The sequence below is a fragment of the Takifugu flavidus genome, chromosome 11, assembly GCF_003711565.1.
Source record: "Takifugu flavidus isolate HTHZ2018 chromosome 11, ASM371156v2, whole genome shotgun sequence".
NCBI lineage: Eukaryota > Metazoa > Chordata > Actinopteri > Tetraodontiformes > Tetraodontidae > Takifugu > Takifugu flavidus.
The window spans coordinates 155,182-173,220 of NC_079530.1; the positions used below are offsets into that span (position 1 = coordinate 155,182).

General features: G+C 49.8%; 2 protein-coding genes across 3 annotated transcripts in view; both read right to left on the minus strand.

Annotated features, from left to right (window-relative positions):
- Nucleotides 1-1,565: 1,565 nt before the first annotated feature.
- Nucleotides 1,566-11,909, minus strand: LOC130533408 (inactive pancreatic lipase-related protein 1-like). Of its 2 annotated transcripts, none has more exons than XM_057046778.1 (12): nt 11,770-11,909; nt 11,330-11,481; nt 9,522-9,641; nt 7,561-7,695; nt 7,104-7,212; nt 6,762-6,881; nt 6,523-6,639; nt 4,888-5,006; nt 2,712-2,841; nt 2,398-2,512; nt 1,987-2,154; nt 1,566-1,681 (listed from the first exon to the last, which is right to left on the minus strand). In XM_057046778.1, the coding sequence occupies exons 1-12, from the start codon at nt 11,822-11,824 to the stop codon at nt 1,615-1,617; spliced, it is 1,407 nt and encodes a 468-aa protein (XP_056902758.1). In that variant the 5' UTR covers nt 11,825-11,909; the 3' UTR covers nt 1,566-1,614. The 2 variants fall into 2 exon arrangements, with proteins under 2 accessions (XP_056902758.1, XP_056902757.1); XM_057046777.1 differs by having other exon boundaries at nt 1,566-1,684.
- A 4,719-nt stretch (nt 11,910-16,628) lies between these two features.
- The window catches only part of LOC130534260 (pituitary homeobox 3-like), an 8,452-nt gene continuing 7,041 nt past the window's right edge, over nt 16,629-18,039 (minus strand). Inside the window, exon 2 of the mRNA XM_057048286.1 lies at nt 16,629-17,988. Coding sequence (XP_056904266.1) covers nt 17,337-17,988 — 652 coding nt within the window. The 3' untranslated portion in view covers nt 16,629-17,336. The remainder of the gene's footprint in view (nt 17,989-18,039) is intronic.

The window sequence follows — 18,039 nt, forward strand, 5'->3', positions numbered from 1 at the left end:
CACACACACTTGAAGATCAGAACTGCTGTCATTTGTAGAATTCCTGTGACAAACACACATAATGACAGGAATTATCTGCTATTTTGTCATTAGTCCTCACTTCCAATGAGCCAATAATCAAAAGAGTAACAAGAGTCAAAGACAAAGACAGATGAGGACTCCAAGACGCCCCCCACCCCCACTGCCCCCCCCATCAGAGCCCACACATTCATCTGACTGGTTTATTAAGATTATTAGCGCAGTCGTTCTGGAAGGCGAGATGCTTTCTCCTCCTGATTGGTATTGTGCGACGCTGATGGCTGCGCTCACAGGAAGTCACACTGATTTCACATCACTTTGTCAGAGCCATGATGAAAATGGCAGCTCGCCGTTTGGAAGCTGGATATTTGCAAGTGTAATTATGGGGTGTGTGTTCAAATAAATGAAGCCAAAACAATGACACACAATCAGGACTTCATAAGCAAGCGAAAGGCCACAGACAGATTAATAAGTGCTTTTCAAAACACACACACACACACACACACACACACACACACACACACACACACACACCACACACACACACACACACACACACGCGCGCACACACACACACACCACACATACATACACACACACACACGCGCGCACACACACACACACACACACACACACACACACACACACACACACACACACACACACACACACACACACAGACCTTCAGAATTATACATGAATATAAGACATTCAATTCAAGGCCTGTTTTTAACCAGATATTCGGGGCAACCAGCAAGAAGAACACACACACTCACACAGATACACACATACACTCACACAGATACACACATACACTCACACAGATACACACATACATGCAAAGACACACACACAAACAGATACATACACACACACACACGGATACATACACACACACACTCACACCCACCCACACACACACACACCACTCTCTCACACCCCCACACACACACATACATACACACACACACACCACACACACATACATACACAGATACACACACCACTCTCTCACACCCACCCACACACACACACCACTCTCTCACACCCACACACACACACATACATACACACACACACACACACACACACACATACATACACAGATACACACACCACTCTCTCACACCCACCCACACACACATGCAGGAGTACGGGGCCCTTCCTCCCTCCCTGCAGCTCGGCGCCCCCTGTCCTCACGGAGGGGGACTGTCCCTGAAGGTCCATCTCAGCCGGGTTCGGACCATCAGTGTTCTGGTGCAGGTGAACGGTCTCATCTTGTTTAGGAATGAAAATGATGAATGAGTAAAGGCCTCGGTTGGTTTGATCGGAGCTCTGGGAAGAGGCCTCGCTGCTCCAGGACCAGTTCACAATGATGGAGGTCCTTACAGAGCCGGGCCTGGACCCAACCCAGTCTCTGAGCTTTTACAGACACAACAGAATGTCAGTAGTCTGAGGCTCGATGTCTTCTGAAGACCTGGATAAAGACTGTTGGTGGTTTCTGGCTCTGCCATGGGTGGGTGAGGTGTTGCACACAGCACACAGGAGCAGTTGAAGAGAACTTTATTGAGCGGAGAACGTGAAGCTGCTGCACTGTTACACCTCACACAGGAGCACGGACTGGACTTCATTCTCTGCCACGTTTGCTCTTCCACAGAAGGACCTGCTGTGAAAGAGGAAAGAAGGATCCAACCGTCAGATGACGGCGTCTGAGACTGAGAACTAACATACGCGACAGCTCCCACTGCAGCTATGATCCAGGTCTGTCTCTGAAGAACGACCAAAGATGAAGCTTGGCGAACCCACCACGCTCACCCCTCCCCCACTGCTCTACTGGGGGTGTCCATGCAGTCCAATCCTGCCCCCCTGTGTCCAACACCAGTTAATGCCACTCGGTGCAACATCAGAACCCCTTTGAGCACAGCAGGAGTAAGAGCTCATCATTCTTCTTCTTCTTCACACACTTACATCTCTTTGTCTTTTCCTCTCTGCAGCACCACCTTCTCTGCTCCAAACTTGGGTCTCAGGGGGTCAATGATGTGGTTGTTCCATCGAAACTGGACCTCTGTCACGTCCCCCACGTCCAGCTGGGCATCCAGCAACAACTCATACGTCCTTCCGGATATCAAGGTGCCTCTAGAAGGTCAATGACAAGGAGGACATTTTAGCACCATGACATGCTAACATAGCTTCATCTTCTGCTGGAGCCAACTTTACGCTTCCAGACCTCCAGGAGACTCACAGCAAACACTCTGAGTAAATACTTGCTGAGGATAGGAGTGTGGAATTATGGGATATTCACTCCTTTAGGCTGCCTGTTACATTCCTTTGTAGTTAGCCGGTAAACTGAAGCTCTCATCTGCTGTCAGATGTTCTTACACATGGAGCTGGTGTTCTTTGGTGCTTCCATACTTTCCAACGAGTGCCACAAACATGAAGCCAACGTTGGGCAGTATCGGACCAGCCAGGGTCACCGACACCCTGTAGCTGTAACCTAGAATTTAGAAGAAAGACGCTAATCAAGCAGCGGCCTGCCGTCCGTCCAGACTGCTACTGAATTCTGACTTGCTTTGGGATGTATATGTTCTACAGGATGTCACACCATGTCATGAACAGGAATTTTAACACATCCCTTATAAGTTAAGTAACTTCCGAGGGAGGGAGGGACGGGACGAGCGGAACGAGCTACTTACGTCTAAAAGGCGCTTTACTGCCAGTGGTGAGGAAATACTTTGTTATGGACGTGTCCTCTGTCCCAGTGAACCTATCAGCACGGTGGCCCATTAGAGGACATTCAGTGTGTCCACATGGGAAACACTTTCCCTGTGAAGACAAGCACAGCACCATCACATCATCACCATAGACGGAACACGTGGAGAGCGAGATGCTAATAACAAACGGCTGCTCTCATCCCTCAGACATGGAGATATGAGGTCATGCTCGGGGATCTCTGGACTCCCCTTCATCTGAGTTATGTGTCCAGATAACGTGTCATGACCACCAACAGCTGCACACACAAGTCCTGTCCATGGAAGACAGGAGGGAAACCCGTTTGCATCACCCCCTCCTCTGCATTTAAAGGGAAATGCTTCACAGCCGTATCAGTGTCGTGGAGCAACAGCTGGTAGCCTCAAACATGCTGAGCCAGAGGAGCTGCGAGCTCCAGCTGGGCCAGAGCCCTGACGATTCAGATGGAAACTCTGTTCCTCCACCTCCCGCTCTGGTTTACCAAAACCTTCAATCAGCAGGCTGAAGCCAGTGGAGCAAAGGCTCTAACCCAAGAATGGCTATTTTATCTGCCGCCAAAACTGCCTCACATACGTTCAAGTAAGCACCGAGCTATGGACACGCCTCCTCCTGCTCCCCATGATATTGTGGCCTTGACGTGGGCAAACCAATGCTGATGTCCTTCCTGTTTAATGCCGAGTGTTTTACTGATACTGAACTCCTGATAGGGACAAGATGGCAGCATGTGCTGCCCAAAAGGTTAGCTGAAGAGCTACAGATCAACCAAAATAGCCTGCAATCAGTGAAAAGTGACAGCAAGCTAGCATGTCCAGGTTGCCTGGACATGCTAGCTTGCCACAACCCAACCCTACCACAACCCAACGAAAGGCAGTCCTTGCATTCTGTACTTAGCAACTGATGTTGAGCAAAGGCTACAAAATGAAGATAACGTCTGCTTTAGGTCTTTCCCTCCATGCATGAAAGACTGAAATTAGGAGTAAGCGCAGAAAAGTTTGGAGTGGGATAATTGTGACCTTTTCTAACCGTGAGCAGATCCATTTACGATTCCTGTGACTGAATGGTGTTGCCATGCAGGCTGTGGCTGACACTGGGGCTCTGACAGGGGTTCCAGCTGTTCTAGAGCCTGTGACCATCACAGGAGCTCTAAGGGCTGGAGGTGTTGCTGTCACCATGGAGAAACTGGTGCTATGCAACATCTCTACCAGCAGGGCAGCACTGCCAAAGGGAACAGGTCTTGGGCCTCTAGTTGAGTGAACATGCTCAACTTAGAAGGAGAGCACAGAGCTTAGCGTTGAGAAAGAGTCAGAGAGGGGACCACCACTGAGGGTCCGAAGAGGAGCAACCGTCTCTGATCATCTGGACAGTGTGCAGTAGGATGGTTGGTGTTGCGAGTGAGGTGTTCAGGAACCAGCGCCACCAGCTCGTTCTCCAGTTTCTGCTGACCTACCAGGCTCTTTGCCAAGGGCGACGCTGATTTGGGCTACATGTCTGCCATGGCCTTGACACTGGCTCAGCAAAGCCTGGGTACCAGGCAGTGAGAAGGACACCCCTTGGTTTCCAAAGTGAAGAGGAGGAGCATCTTCAGACCGTGATGGAGTCTGGTGGTGTATGGATTAAACAGACTGACCTTCTAGGGTGCACACCCTTTCCCCAAAGTTGAGGAACGTGTTGATGTTCTCTAAGGAGCCACTTGATCTTCATTGATGCTCTTGTCAAGTAGCCGTGGACAGCAGAGACCACGAAAAACGGCTTTGATCACCAAATGTGGCTTTTATGAGTGCACATGCATTTGGACTATGCAATGCCCTGAGCAGGTTCCAGAGGGTGATGGAGCCCCTCCGTCCGGATGTAAACCTGGATTGGCCCACACAGGTCTTCAACCGGGTGGGAATTTTGAGAGCTCCCTGTGTGTGCACGCTACTGCAGATCACAAAGACATGGACAACTCCCTGACCATCCCACCTCCAATGGACAGGTGGGGAGGTTCAGCAGAACCTTGGCCAGGCCAGAGCACAACAACAACAACAACAACAACAACAACAACAACAACAACAACAGGGAGAAACAGAGTGACTCGTGTTTTCGGTTCAACTGGTTAAACGTGTTAAAGCTTGAACTTACATCAGCAAACGAGTCCTTGTTGGGACATGGATATCCCATAAAGCCTTGAGGTTTTTCCAAGCTCTCAATGTAGTATTCGTATGCTCGAACGTGGTTGCAGGCATCAAACTTTTTGTCACCTGGCAAAATTTGTGATAGTAAAGAGAAAGAAGTGGAGAAGATTATTCAAGGGAAGTGGAAAGAAAAAGAATGATTACGGAGTTGAAATGCAAACAGCTCAGAGCTCTCTCAGGACAAAACTGGTACTTTTGGACCTGCTGTGAAAGTCGGTGCTAGTTTTATAAGACTGTGATCATGAGCAAGAGGAGAGGTTCAGGTGCAGCTGAAGAGGTCTCGATTCATTTCCAAACGTATTTGGGACTGCAGCTTTAGCCCTCTACAGCTTGTCTTTCTGCTACTGTGGCTAACACGGTGAATGCTAGTGCTCCGCTTTTTCCTTCTCCACAGTGTCTCCTTCTGGGTGATTCTAATGGTTTGTTTTGCTGCATTTTCTAAAGGACTCATGTATTCATTCTCATGCTAAAACCATTAATCTCCTCGATTACACCGCTGCTGTTATGGAACATCACCCATTTGCCCACATATCACAGTTCACGGTGGAGTAAACAACCTCATCTGGACAATCACCAAAGCTCAGGGTGGATCATCACATCCTGGCAGGGACAGCTGAAAGCCCCAGAGGAATATTTCAGATTTAATATTTAATACTTAATTTGGTTCTGTGTCCAAGCTCATGCTCCCCATGTTCCCCATGTTCCCCATGTTCCCCATGCTCCCCATGTTCCTCCCTCTAAAACTCTTCCAGGTAGGGATTGGGATGGAGCCTTGACCAGGGAGATTACCGTCAGTTTCATTAGCATCAGTCAATCAATCTTTATTTAGAACGTGTCTGTTACAATCAAAAAAACTGTAAAAGTTTTAACTCAACACAATGCTAAAATTGTCTCATGCGTCTTCTAGAGCTGACCTAGAAGACCTAGTCTAGAAGACCTTCTCCAGAACACCTTCTCCAGAAGACCTTCTCTAGAAGACCTTCTCTAGAAGACCTTCTCCAGAAGACCTTCTCCAGAAGAACTTCTCTAGAAGACCTTCTCCAGAAGACCTTCTCTAGAAGACCTTCTCCAGAAGACCTTCTCCAGAAGAACTTCTCTAGAAGACCTTCTCCAGAAGACCTTCTCTAGAAGACCTTCTCCAGAAGACCTTCTCCAGAAGACCTTCTCTAGAAGACCTTCTCCAGAAGACCTTCTCCAGAAGACCTTCTCCAGAAGAACTTTTCTAGAAGACCTTCTCCAGAAGACCTTCTCCAGAAGACCTTCTCCAGAAGACCTTCTCCAGAAGACCTTCTCTAGAAGACCTTCTCCAGAAGACCTTCTCTAGAAGACCTTCTGTCCTTCTCTCCAGCCTCCCTGGATCATATGCTTGCCTGCGATGCAGAATTAGGGAGGCAGGATCAGAACCAGTCTAATTATCTTCTGGTCTTTCTGATGGTTGATCCCATCCTACCTGGAGGAGCTAGTGACACGTATCATCCCAGTAGACCGCTCCGCTCTCAGAATGCTGGTCTACTTGTGGTCCCCAGAGTCTCATTTGATTGATCTCTTTGCACAACCTTGGTGTGTATTCAGTGTAGCTCACCTAGCCAGATGGCATCAAGGTCACTGGGGTCTCCTCTGTTGGTGGAGCAGCCCGGCATCAGCTGTCCGCCATTGGGGTAAAAGTCAATGTGTCCCACAGACTGTGACATCCCCAGACCTGAGAGGTGGCAGTTAGAAAAGCTCCTTTACAAAACAGCGATTCTGTGAATATAATAAAAGAGTTTCCCCCAAGAGAAGCAGCTAATATAACTAAGGATATATATAACTAGGAATGTCTACCAAGTTTAGGGTCAAAAGGAAGTCCGTCAGTGTGGATGACATCCACAAAGTTGGCATCAGTGACGTCCAGACTGACAGCAGCACTGGTTCCCTGGAAGTAGGGTTCACTTGGGTCCAGTCCTGAGCAGACAAAGTAAAGGGAGCTGTGTCTGTGTGAGTCTTACAAAAGGCGTTTCACCTACACTTACAAGGGTTTTTGTTCATCCCTCAGCCTAACCCTCACCCTTTAGGACTCCAATGACCTTCTGACCATGAGCACTCGGGTCAGTAAGGTCCGTGTTCTAGCTTGAAGAAGGAAACCAAATAAAGCCAAGAGCTACTACAGTGGAATAAAAGCTCTACCTGTGATGCGCGCCAGGCCAGGGATTCGACTGCCAACGTCTCCTGCAGCATGTGCTCCAAGACTGTGTCCAATCATGTGGAATTTCCCAGCAGTCTGCTTGTAGTTGTCCTACATGATATAGACGTGGATCATCAGCTCAGCACGTCTCCTTCAGACATCGTGGGCGAGACACGGCTCTCAGCTCTGAGGATTCTTTAGCATTTTCCCACCATTGCTCAGCCTTTAAGTGGTTAAAAAATCTAAACGTTTTCCCTCAGTATTGCAGAAAATACAATCACAATATATAATATATAATGAATTCTTCATACTGAGCATCAGACATGTTTTTAGCTGGAACCCAACTCCAGAAATGTGCTGCTTGGTTACTTCTGCGTCAGATAAGGTCTATTTCCTCTGATGGCTGTTTAGTTCTGTTGGAGCTGTAGCATGAGATGTTGCTGAGCTTCTAGGATTTACCATGAGGAATGTGATCATTGCTGCCACCTGGGCCGCCACCACCCGGATGTTATTGGCAGCCTGAGCGTATCGAGTCTTCACACCCTTTTTCCACTCCACAGCTATGCAGTTCACGTTCTCCCTCTTGACCATTTCCTAAACACATGGAAATGCATGTTCCACCTGTTGTGTTTCCATAAAGCACCACTGACATAAAGCACCACTGACATAAAGCACCACTGACATAAAGCACCACTGACATACGGACACACAAGACTTGACGATAAAGGTGACGTTCACAGGAACCCTGATAGCTGAAGGCATTCATTCATTCTTCTTTGAGAATCCTCAGGAACCACAAGCAGACCAACAGAGAGAGAGAAGAAGAGGTCTATTGTCCAATGTTAGCAAATTAGCGGCCTGTGTCCGACCTTCCTTTAATAGCTGAAGTTCTTGAGAAAGATGGTGGGGGTTTGGTTCCTAGAACCCTTGCAGAGGAACAGTCTGGTTGAGCTGTTTATTCTGGTTTTGGACCATCACAGTACAGAAACAGCAATTATTAAAGTTCCCCTTGATCTTCTCAGAGCGTCGGACAGTGGGCTGGTTTCTATTGTGGCTTTACTGGACCTGGGTGCTGCCTTTGATACAGCTGACCACGGCATCCCTTTACAGATACCATGGGAGGTCACCAGAATTGCCCTGGTCCCGATTAGATTCAGCACATAGATTCCAGTTTTTTCATGTTCATGATGCTTCCTTGTCATATAGTAGCTTATTCGTGGAGCTCCACAACCCTAACCCTAACCGTAACCCAAATGTGCACAGTAACACTAACCCTAACCCTAACCCTAACCCAAATATGCACAGTAGCCCTAACCCAAATGTGCACAGTAGCCCTAACCCTAACCCTAACTCTAACCCAAATGTGCACAGTAACCCTAACCCTAACCCTAACTCTAACCCAAATGTGCACAGTAACCCTAACCCAAATGTGCACAGTAACCCTAACCCTAACCCTAACTCTAACCCAAATGTGCACAGTAACCCTAACCCAAATGTGCACAGTAACACTAACCCTAACCCTAACTCTAACCCAAATATGCACAGTAGCCCTAACCCAAATGTGCACAGTAGCCCTAACCCTAACCCTAACTCTAACCCAAATGTGCACAGTAACCCTAACCCTAACCCTAACTCTAACCCAAATGTGCACAGTAACCCTAACCCAAATGTGCACAGTAACCCTAACCCTAACCCTAACTCTAACCCAAATGTGCACAGTAACCCTAACCCAAATGTGCACAGTAACCCTAACCCTAACCCTAACAGTAACCCTAACCCTAACCCCTAACCCTAACCCTAACCCTAACCCTAACAGTAACCCTAACCCTAACCCCTAACCCTAACCCCCTAACCCTAACCCTAACAGTAACCCTAACCCAACCCTAACAGTAACCCTAACCCTAACCCCTAACCCTAACCCCCTAACCCTAACAGTAACCCCAACCCCTAACCCCCTAACCCCCTAACCCCTAACCCTAACCCTACCCTAACCCTAACAGTAACCCTTACCCTAACCCTAACAGTAACCCTAACCCCTAACCCCCTGACCCTAACAGTAACCCTAACCCTAACAGTAACCCTAACCCTAACCCCTAACCCTAACCCTAACCCTAACCCCTAACCCTAACCCTAACCCTAACCCGGTGGTATGATATGTGAACATAAGTGTACACAGTGTGAGCCACCTCATGGGCCAGCACACATCACACATTCCTGTGACTGTTCTGTCCATTCCAGGTGAAGGCAGTAGATGGTGGGTGACCCATCTGCCCCAGCAGACTGCCTGTTTGGAACCGCCTCTCTAGCCTACAGAACCAGAACCACTGAACGCTTGAACCTTTTTTTGCCCAGACCGTCCGTTGAAATGATCATTCTAGAGGAAAAGGATATCACACATCCACAGCACAAGTTGAAAGAACCTTGCACATGCGCTGAGGCCAGTCTTCATCTCCTTCTAGCAAATAACCAGGAAGGATGAAGCGACTCGTCCTCATCCCACTGTAGTTTGATGCCTCGACGGTTTCATCAGCCTTAATTTCCTTCAACAGAGGAGAAATATGCACATTTGTTTCCAATATTTTCTTGCTTCAAACATTACATATGTTATAAAACCTATTATATAACCTAACCTAACCCCTAATCCTAACCCTACCCTAACCGTAACCTAATTCTAACCCTAACCTAGCGTAGCCTAACCTAATCTAACCCTAACCTAACTCTGACCCCTAACCGAACCCTAACCCCTAACCATCTCTAACCTAACCTAGCCTTGTCAAACCCCTAACCTAACCCCTAATCCTAAATTAACCCTAACCTAACCCCTAACCATAACCTAATCCTAACCCTAACCTAACCTTACCTAGCCTAGCCTCACCTAATCTAACCCTAACCCCTAATCTAACAAAACCCTAACCTAACCTAACCCTAACCTAACCCCTAATCCTAACCCTAAACCCAACCTAACCTAACCTAACCCTAACCTAATCCTAACCCTAACCCAACCTAACCTAACCCAACCTAACCTAACCTAACCCTAACCCTAACCCTAACCTAACCCCTGCTCCTAACCCTAAACCCAACCTAACCAACCTAACCCTAACCCAACCTAACCTAACCTAACCCTAACTCTAACCTAACCCCTACTCCTAACCCTAACCCAACCTAACCTAACCTAACCCCTAATCCTAACCCTAACCCTAACCTAACCTAACCTAACCTAACCTAACCTAACCTAACCTAACCCCTAATCCTAACCCTAACCCAACCTAACCTAACCTAACCTAACCCAACCTAACCTAACCTAACCCAACCTAACCTAACCTAACCCTAACCCAACCTAACCTAACCTAACCTAACCTTAACCTAACCCCTAACCCTAACCTAACCCCTAATCCTAACCCTAACCCTTAACCTAACCCCTAACCCAACCTAACCTAACCTAACCTAACCTAACCTAACCTAACCTAACCTAACCAACCTAACCCTAACCTAACCCTAACCCTAACTCTAACCCTAACCCTAACCCCAACCCCAACCCCAACCCTAACCCTAACCCTAACCTAACCTAACCTAACCTAACCTAACCTTACCTAACCTAACCTAACCTAACCCTAACCTAACCCTTAACCTAACCTAACCTAACCTAACTAACCTAACCCTAACCTAACCCCTAATCCTAACCCTAACCCAACCTAACCTAACCTAACCTAACCTAACCTAACCTAACCTAACCCTAACCCTAACCTAACCCTAACCCTAACCCAACCTAACCTAACCTAACCTAACCCTTAACCTAACCCCTAACCCTAACCTAACCCCTAATCCTAACCCTAACCCTTAACCTAACCCCTAACCCAACCTAACCTAACCTAACCTAACCCAACCTAACCCTAACCTAACCTAACCCTAACCTAACCCTAACCCTAACTCTAACCCTAACCCTAACCCCAACCCCAACCCCAACCCTAACCCTAACCCTAACCTAACCTAACCTAACCTAACCTAACCCTTAACCTAACCTAACCTAACCTAACCCTAACCTAACCCTTAACCTAACCTAACCTAACCTAACCTACCTAACCCTAACCTAACCTAACCTAACCTAACCTAACCTAACCTAACCTAACCCTAACTCTAACTCTAACCCTAACCCTAACTCTAACTCTAACTCTAACCCTAACCCTAACCTAACCCATTATCTGCACACTAAAACTAGCATGGATCTTGCCTGATAGTAGCGGTTCCTCTGGGTGAACAGGAGAAAACGAGTGCCAATCTCATCAGGGTGTGAAGGCAGAATGGAAACGGGTCTCTGATCAGTGCCCCCCCAGGGAGGACCATCAGCAAAGCAGCCAAGCCCCTCGAAGCAGACCTGAGTGGCTGCGGACGAGAGCGCAGTACTGACACGAGACTGGTAGAAATTCTAAAATATCGGCAGATGAACTCAGTTTGCTTTGTATCAGCTCAAAGTTTTGACAGCAAAGCTCTGTTAGCATAGCATTACTGTATCAGAGGAGCTGTAAAAGTGAAGGGAATCAAAAATATGAACCAAATATCTCAGGTAGAATATAATAAAACCTGCTCAGTATCTATTAAGAACAAACTAACAAGAGAAAAGTGGGTCTGGAAGGAAAACTCAGGTCGTGAGCACGACTAAAGTCATCTCACCATATGTGGCGCTGACGAGGAGGCAGAACACACTCAAACTCCACATGGTGTTCATTCAGGAGTCTCCGTTTGGAGGGAGGCCTGTTATATAGTGTCCTTTTCAAACACGTCTGCAGGGACTCGCACAGCTGTGCAAACACCTGTGTGACGTCATGTGTGGACACCGTGTGCTGGAATGCTGCTCTGCTGATAACACTGACTTCTCCATGTGGCTGTAGTGAGCAGACATATTTTCACCATTAAGTCTGTCACCTTTGTGCTCCCCTCTGACCCACCTCTCTTCAGCTCCTCCAGTTTCCTTCCTTGAAGTTTAAAAGGCTGCTCGAGTTCAGGGTTGAGAATATATTCTATGTTTCCACTAGGTGGCAGCAAAGACCAGAAAAATCGATTCCTCTGATGCCGTCTGGACACAATGTGTTGAAGCTAAAGCTAACGGATGGATGGATGGATGGATGGACGGACGGACGGACGGACGGACGGACGGACGGACGGACGGACGGACGGACGGACGGACGGACGGACGGTGGTGACTCAGTTACTGGAGCACCTGCAGAGGAACAGCCTGTTTGAGATGTTTCAGTCAGGCTTTAGAGCTCACCACAGCACAGAAACACACTTCTTAAAGTCACTATGATCTTCTCATAGCTTCAGATCATGGACTGGTCTCTATGCTGGTTCTGCTGGACCTCAGTGCTGCTTTTGATACAGTTGATCACAGCATCCTGTTACAGAGACTGGAACATGTGATTGGGATTAAAGGGACAGCACTAGACTGGTTTAGATCATACTTATCTGATAGATACCAGTTTGCCCATGTCCATGGTGTTCCCTCCTCATACAGTAGGGTTAGCCATGGAGTTCCTCAAGGTTCCGTACTCGGACCAATCCTCTTCACCTTGTACATGCTTCCCTTAGGGAACATTATTCGGCAGCATGGGATAAATGTTCATTGTTATGCTGATGACACTGAGCTTTATTTATCCATGAAACCAGAGGAGACAGAGAAGTTAGTGAAGCTCCAGACCTGTCTTAAAGACATAAAGTCCTGGATGTCTTCAAATGTCCTCCTCCTTAACCCAGGAAAAACTGAGGTCATGGTGTTTGGTCCTGAACCTCTCAGGGACAGATTAGATCACATGATCACTCTAGATGGGATCTCATTAACATCTAGTCTCTCTGTGTCAATCAGGTATTGACCACAGAGGTCACATGACTCCTGTAATGGCGTCGCTTCATTGGCTGCCCGTTAAATTTAGAATAATTTTTAAAAACCTTCTTTTGACCTACCAGGTCCTCAGAGGCCTAGCTCCATCCTACCTGGAGGAGCTAGTGACACCTTACCAGCCCAATAGACCGCTCCGCTCTCAGAATGCTGGTCTACTTGCATTCCCCCTGCTATGGAACCAGCTCCCTGTCCAGGCCCCCCTGCTATGGAACCAGCTCCCTGTCCAGGTACGGGAGGCTGACTCCATCGCTACTTTAAGATCAGACTCAAAACCTTCCTCTTTGAAAAAGCTTATTGTTACTAATTCAGTAGTTCCAGTTACTATCATAGACAGACAGATTATCATACCTAGGGGGTCGTCTAATCATTAGGTCACATCTTGGTTATGCTGTTATAGGCCGAGGCTGCCGGGGTCCAGAAACATGATCACCTGACAGGCCTCTGTCACCCCACTGGGTCATGGTTTCCTCTCCTCTCCTTTCCTCTCCTCTCCTCTCCTCTCCTCTCCCCTCCTCTCCTCTCCTCTCCTCTCCTCTCCTCTCCCCTCCTCTCCTCTCCCCTCCCCTCCTCTCCTCTCCTCCTCTCCTCTCCTCTCCTCTCCTCTCCTCTCCTCCCCTCTCCTCTCCCCTCCTCTCCTCTCCTCTCCTCTCCTCTCCTCCTCCTCTCTCCTCCCCTCCCTCTCCTCCCCCCTCTCCTCTCCTCCTCCTCTCTCCTCTCCTCTCCTCTTCCTCTCCTCTCCTCCTCCTCCCCTCTCTCTCCTCCCCTCCCCCTCTCCTCCTCTCCTCCTCCCCTCCTCCCCTCTCCTCTCCTCTCCTCCTCCCTCTCCTCCCCTCCCCTCCCCTCCCCTCCTCCCCTCCCCTCTCCTCCCCTCCTCCCCTCTCCTCCTCTCCCCTCCTCTCCTCTCCTCCTCCTCCCTCTCCTCTCCTCTCCCCTCCTCTCCTCTCCTCTCCTCTCCTCTCCTCTCCTCTCCTCTCCCCTCCCCTCCCTCTCCTCTCCTCCCCTCCTCTCTCCTCTCCTCTCCTCTCCTCTCCTCTCCTCTCCTCTCCTCTCCTCTCCTCCTCCCCTCCCCTCTCCTCCCCTCCTCCCCTCTCCTCCCCTCTCTCTCTCCTCTCCTCTCCCCTCCTCTCCTCTCCTCCCCTCCTCTCTCTCCTCTCCTCTCCCTCTCTCCTCTCCTCTCCTCTCCTCCTCCCCTCTCCTCTCCTCTTCCTCTCCTCTCCTCTCTCCTCTCCTCCTCCTCCTCTCCCCTCCCCTCCCCTCCTCTCTCCTCCCCTCCCCTCCCCTCCCCTCCCCTCGTCCCTGATGTGCTCGTTAGAGCTTCCTTGTCTTTCTTTCCTTCCTGTCTCCTTGTTCCCTTTGCTTGCTGTTATTTTCCAGTAAAGCTCCGAGAGCCTCTCAGGGCTCTGACAACTATTGATTGTGTGTGTGTTGTGGAGTGTTGTGGAGTGTTGTGTGTGTTGTGGAGTGTTGTGTGTGTGTTGTGGAGTGTTGTGTGTGCTGTGGTGTAGAGGAGCACACACTGTGACCACCTCCAACCATCATCACAATAGGTGTGTTGCCTCAGGAAAAGGCTCAGAGAGGGCTGAAGGGGCCCCTCTGCTCGTGGCTCCCTGGTTTGGTGGCATGTCCTTCTCCTGGTGAGGGCTGTGGTCCTGGTGTGGTGTGTTGCTGTGGTCCTGGTGTGCTGTGTTGCTGTGGTCCTGGTGTGCTGTGTTGCTGTGGTCCTGGTGTGCTGTGTTGCTGTGGTCCTGGTGTGCTGTGTTGCTGTGGTCCTGGTGTGGTGTGTTGCTGTGGTCCTGGTGTGCTGTGTTGCTGTGGTCCTGGTGTGGTGTGTTGCTGTGGTCCTGGTGTGCTGTGTTGCTGTGGTCCTGGTGTGGTGTGTTGCTGTGGTCCTGGTGTGGTGTGTGCTGTGGTCCTGGTGTGCTGTGTTGCTGTGGTCCTGGTGTGGTGTGTTGCTGTGGTCCTGGTGTGCTGTGTTGCTGTGGTCCTGGTGTGGTGTGTTGCTGTGGTCCTGGTGTGGTGTGTTGCTGTGGTCCTGGTGTGGTGTGTTGCTGTGGTCCTGGTGTGCTGTGTTGCTGTGGTCCTGGTGTGGTGTGTTGCTGTGGTCCTGGTGTGCTGTGTTGCTGTGGTCCTGGTGTGGTGTGTTGCTGTGGTCCTGGTGTGCTGTGTTGCTGTGGTCCTGGTGTGGTGTGTTGCTGTGGTCCTGGTGTGCTGTGTTGCTGTGGTCCTGGTGTGGTGTGTTGCTGTGGTCCTGGTGTGGTGTGTTGCTGTGGTCCTGGTGTGCTGTGTTGCTGTGGTCCTGGTGTGGTGTGTGCTGTGGTCCTGGTGTGCTGTGTTGCTGTGGTCCTGGTGTGGTGTGTTGCTGTGGTCCTGGTGTGGTGTGTTGCTGTGGTCCTGGTGTGGTGTGTTGCTGTGGTCCTGGTGTGCTGTGTTGCTGTGGTCCTGGTGTGGTGTGTTGCTGTGGTCCTGGTGTGCTGTGTTGCTGTGGTCCTGGTGTGGTGTGTTGCTGTGGTCCTGGTGTGGTGTGTGCTGTGGTCCTGGTGTGCTGTGTGCTGTGGTCCTGGTGTGGTGTGTTGCTGTGGTCCTGGTGTGGTGTGTTGCTGTGGTCCTGGTGTGGTGTGTTGCTGTGGTCCTGGTGTGGTGTGTTGCTGTGGTCCTGGTGTGCTGTGTTGCTGTGGTCCTGGTGTGGTGTGTTGCTGTGGTCCTGGTGTGCTGTGTTGCTGTGGTCCTGGTGTGGTGTGTTGCTGTGGTCCTGGTGTGCTGTGTTGCTGTGGTCCTGGTGTGGTGTGTGTTGCTGTGGTCCTGGTGTGGTGTGTTGCTGTGGTCCTGGTGTGCTGTGTTGCTGTGGTCCTGGTGGGTTGTGTTGCTGTGGTCCTGGTGAGGGCTGTGGTCCTGGTGTGTGCTGTGTTGCTGTGGTCCTGGTGTGTGTGTTGCTGTGGTCCTGGTGTGGTGTGTTGCTGTGGTCCTGGTGGGTTGTGTTGCTGTCCCCGTGTATTACAGTGTTATATGGCTGTAATAAGCACCGTACTGCTGTTGGTGGGACCAATCACAGCCTCAGAGCCAGTGGTTTTCCCACCTTTCCCACGTCAGCAGGGACGTTCGCCTTCCTTGATTGGAGGCTTAAGTCACACCTGTGTGAACTGTGTGTGTCTGTGTGTCCTGCAACAGACTGGAGACACGTCCAGGGGACATTTCTGTCCTGTCTCGCACCTTTGACACCAGATCATTTACTGACCATCAAACGTTCCTTGAAAAGGTTTTGTTGGGGAAGAACAAGCGCTTTGGAGTAAATTCGGGATGATCAAAGTGTGTGTTTGCTGATGGTGAGTGATGGGCAGCTAACACCTCGTCTGCAGCTCCATTAGGAGCTCTTCTTCTCTTCTCCAGGGCCTGATGGGATCCTGGCAACACGTCAGCCTTGAGCTGTTGGAATTCCTGCTGAGTCACCTGATATCCGGCGGTGCCCGCTCACCCTGTAGGTCAAACATATCAGAGAGCAGCAACTGGGAACGTCTCAATCTCCGTACCATGGTGGTGCGAATGTTGTCATGGAAGAGTTGGTGTTTCCATGGCATCGTTGTGTTTTGGGCCTGATGCACAACCGTATCCAGGGGCAACAGAGCATAAAAACAGATGCTTTCATCGTTATCAATCATTTTAATGAGACAAAGCAGGCTACACCAGGAACGAAGGTTCTGTTAGGACAACTGCACTCTTACATACATTTTTACAGTCGTGGACTCCTGATGTGTAACACCACACAAATCTATATACTCAATGGCTTCTTTTGAGTTGGACTGTCAAAAAAGTCCTGCTCATATATTCTAATATATCCTTTGTTGTATTTGTGTTTAGCCAGGATCCACTCTAATCCCCCCCCCAGGGAAGAAGAGTTCTGCTTGTAAAGTTTTACAGTACGCTTCCTCGGGGGCTTTCTTCATCAACATCATCGGCTTCTCTCGTTTCTGAAGTAACTTTTCTTCAATTTTTGTTACATACAAAACAGAAAAAGTCCAGTATATACATCATTTCACCATTTCTGACAACTATTCAGGTTCTTTTGTCCTGAGCTGCTGCTTGTTCCTGGGTCCAGATGGTGACTCCGGTCCAGTGGACTCCAGGTTCATTTACTCTGGCTTTCTAGCGTTATTGTAATCATGCAGTCCAAAAGAAGAAAAACGGTTATAGGTCAAATTCTTACAAAATCCATTGAAACAGTTGGTCGGTTTGCCCTCTCCAACAGGATCGAGTCCCTTGAAGCGGTGCGGTCTGCCTGTAGGCCGCCACCTGGGGTGTGCGGCCCACTCAGAGGAGGAGTGTGTGTTGGACCACCATCACAGCCGCTTCATACTGGTCGATCAACAGCGTATTGGCAGGGGCTCAGATTGGACACGGGGTTCTGCACCGCTGGATAGGGGAAGTTGGCGTGTTGCTTGGCTTTGAGCCGCAGGCTGGCCAGACTGGAGTTGCAGGTGTCTCTGTACATGTAGGGGCTGGCGGAGGTAGCGTAGGGGCACGCGGCCGCAGTCACCGCCACCGAGTTCAGGGCTGTGGGACTGTTGAGGTTGTTGAGGTTGCCCAGGTTGTTGAGCCCCGCAGCGGGAACCCCGGCCACCGCTGAGGGCACCATGCTGGAGGCCATGTTCATGGAGGGGAGGGAACTGGCGGGGGAGAACATGGACTGGGACGACAAAGGACTGACATTCATCGAGTTAAAGAAGGGGAAGCTCTTGGCCGACAGGGGGGTGCTGCTGAGGCCCTTGGCGGCCCAGTTGTTGTAGGAGTAGCCTGTGTACATGTCATCGTAGGGCTGCATGAGTCCGTTGAACTGGGCGCCAAAGCCATTTTTACACAACTCCGCCTGCTGGTTTCGCTCACGCTTCCTCCATTTGGCACGCCGGTTCTTGAACCACACCTGGAGGGGGAAAAGTCCAGGTGAATCCAAGTAGCGCCACAATAAAAGCATCGCATAGAAGCGTCTGAACCCAGAGGAGCTCCTGGTGGGGGGGGGGAGGGAGGGAGAGGGTGAGGGTGGGTGGGTGAGGGGG

Bases quoted from the DNA above. Each gene is read 5' to 3' on its own strand.
- LOC130533408 (XM_057046777.1), bottom strand. From the start codon at position 11,824: ATGAACACCATGTGGAGTTTGAGTGTGTTCTGCCTCCTCGTCAGCGCC. The intron at 5,007-6,522 runs GTGAGCTACACT...AAATTTTGCCAG, and splicing joins CCTTGATGCCATCTGGCTAG to GTGACAAAAAGTTTGATGCC. The intron at 2,513-2,711 runs GTAAGTAGCTCG...TCTAAATTCTAG, and splicing joins CAGTAAAGCGCCTTTTAGAC to GTTACAGCTACAGGGTGTCG.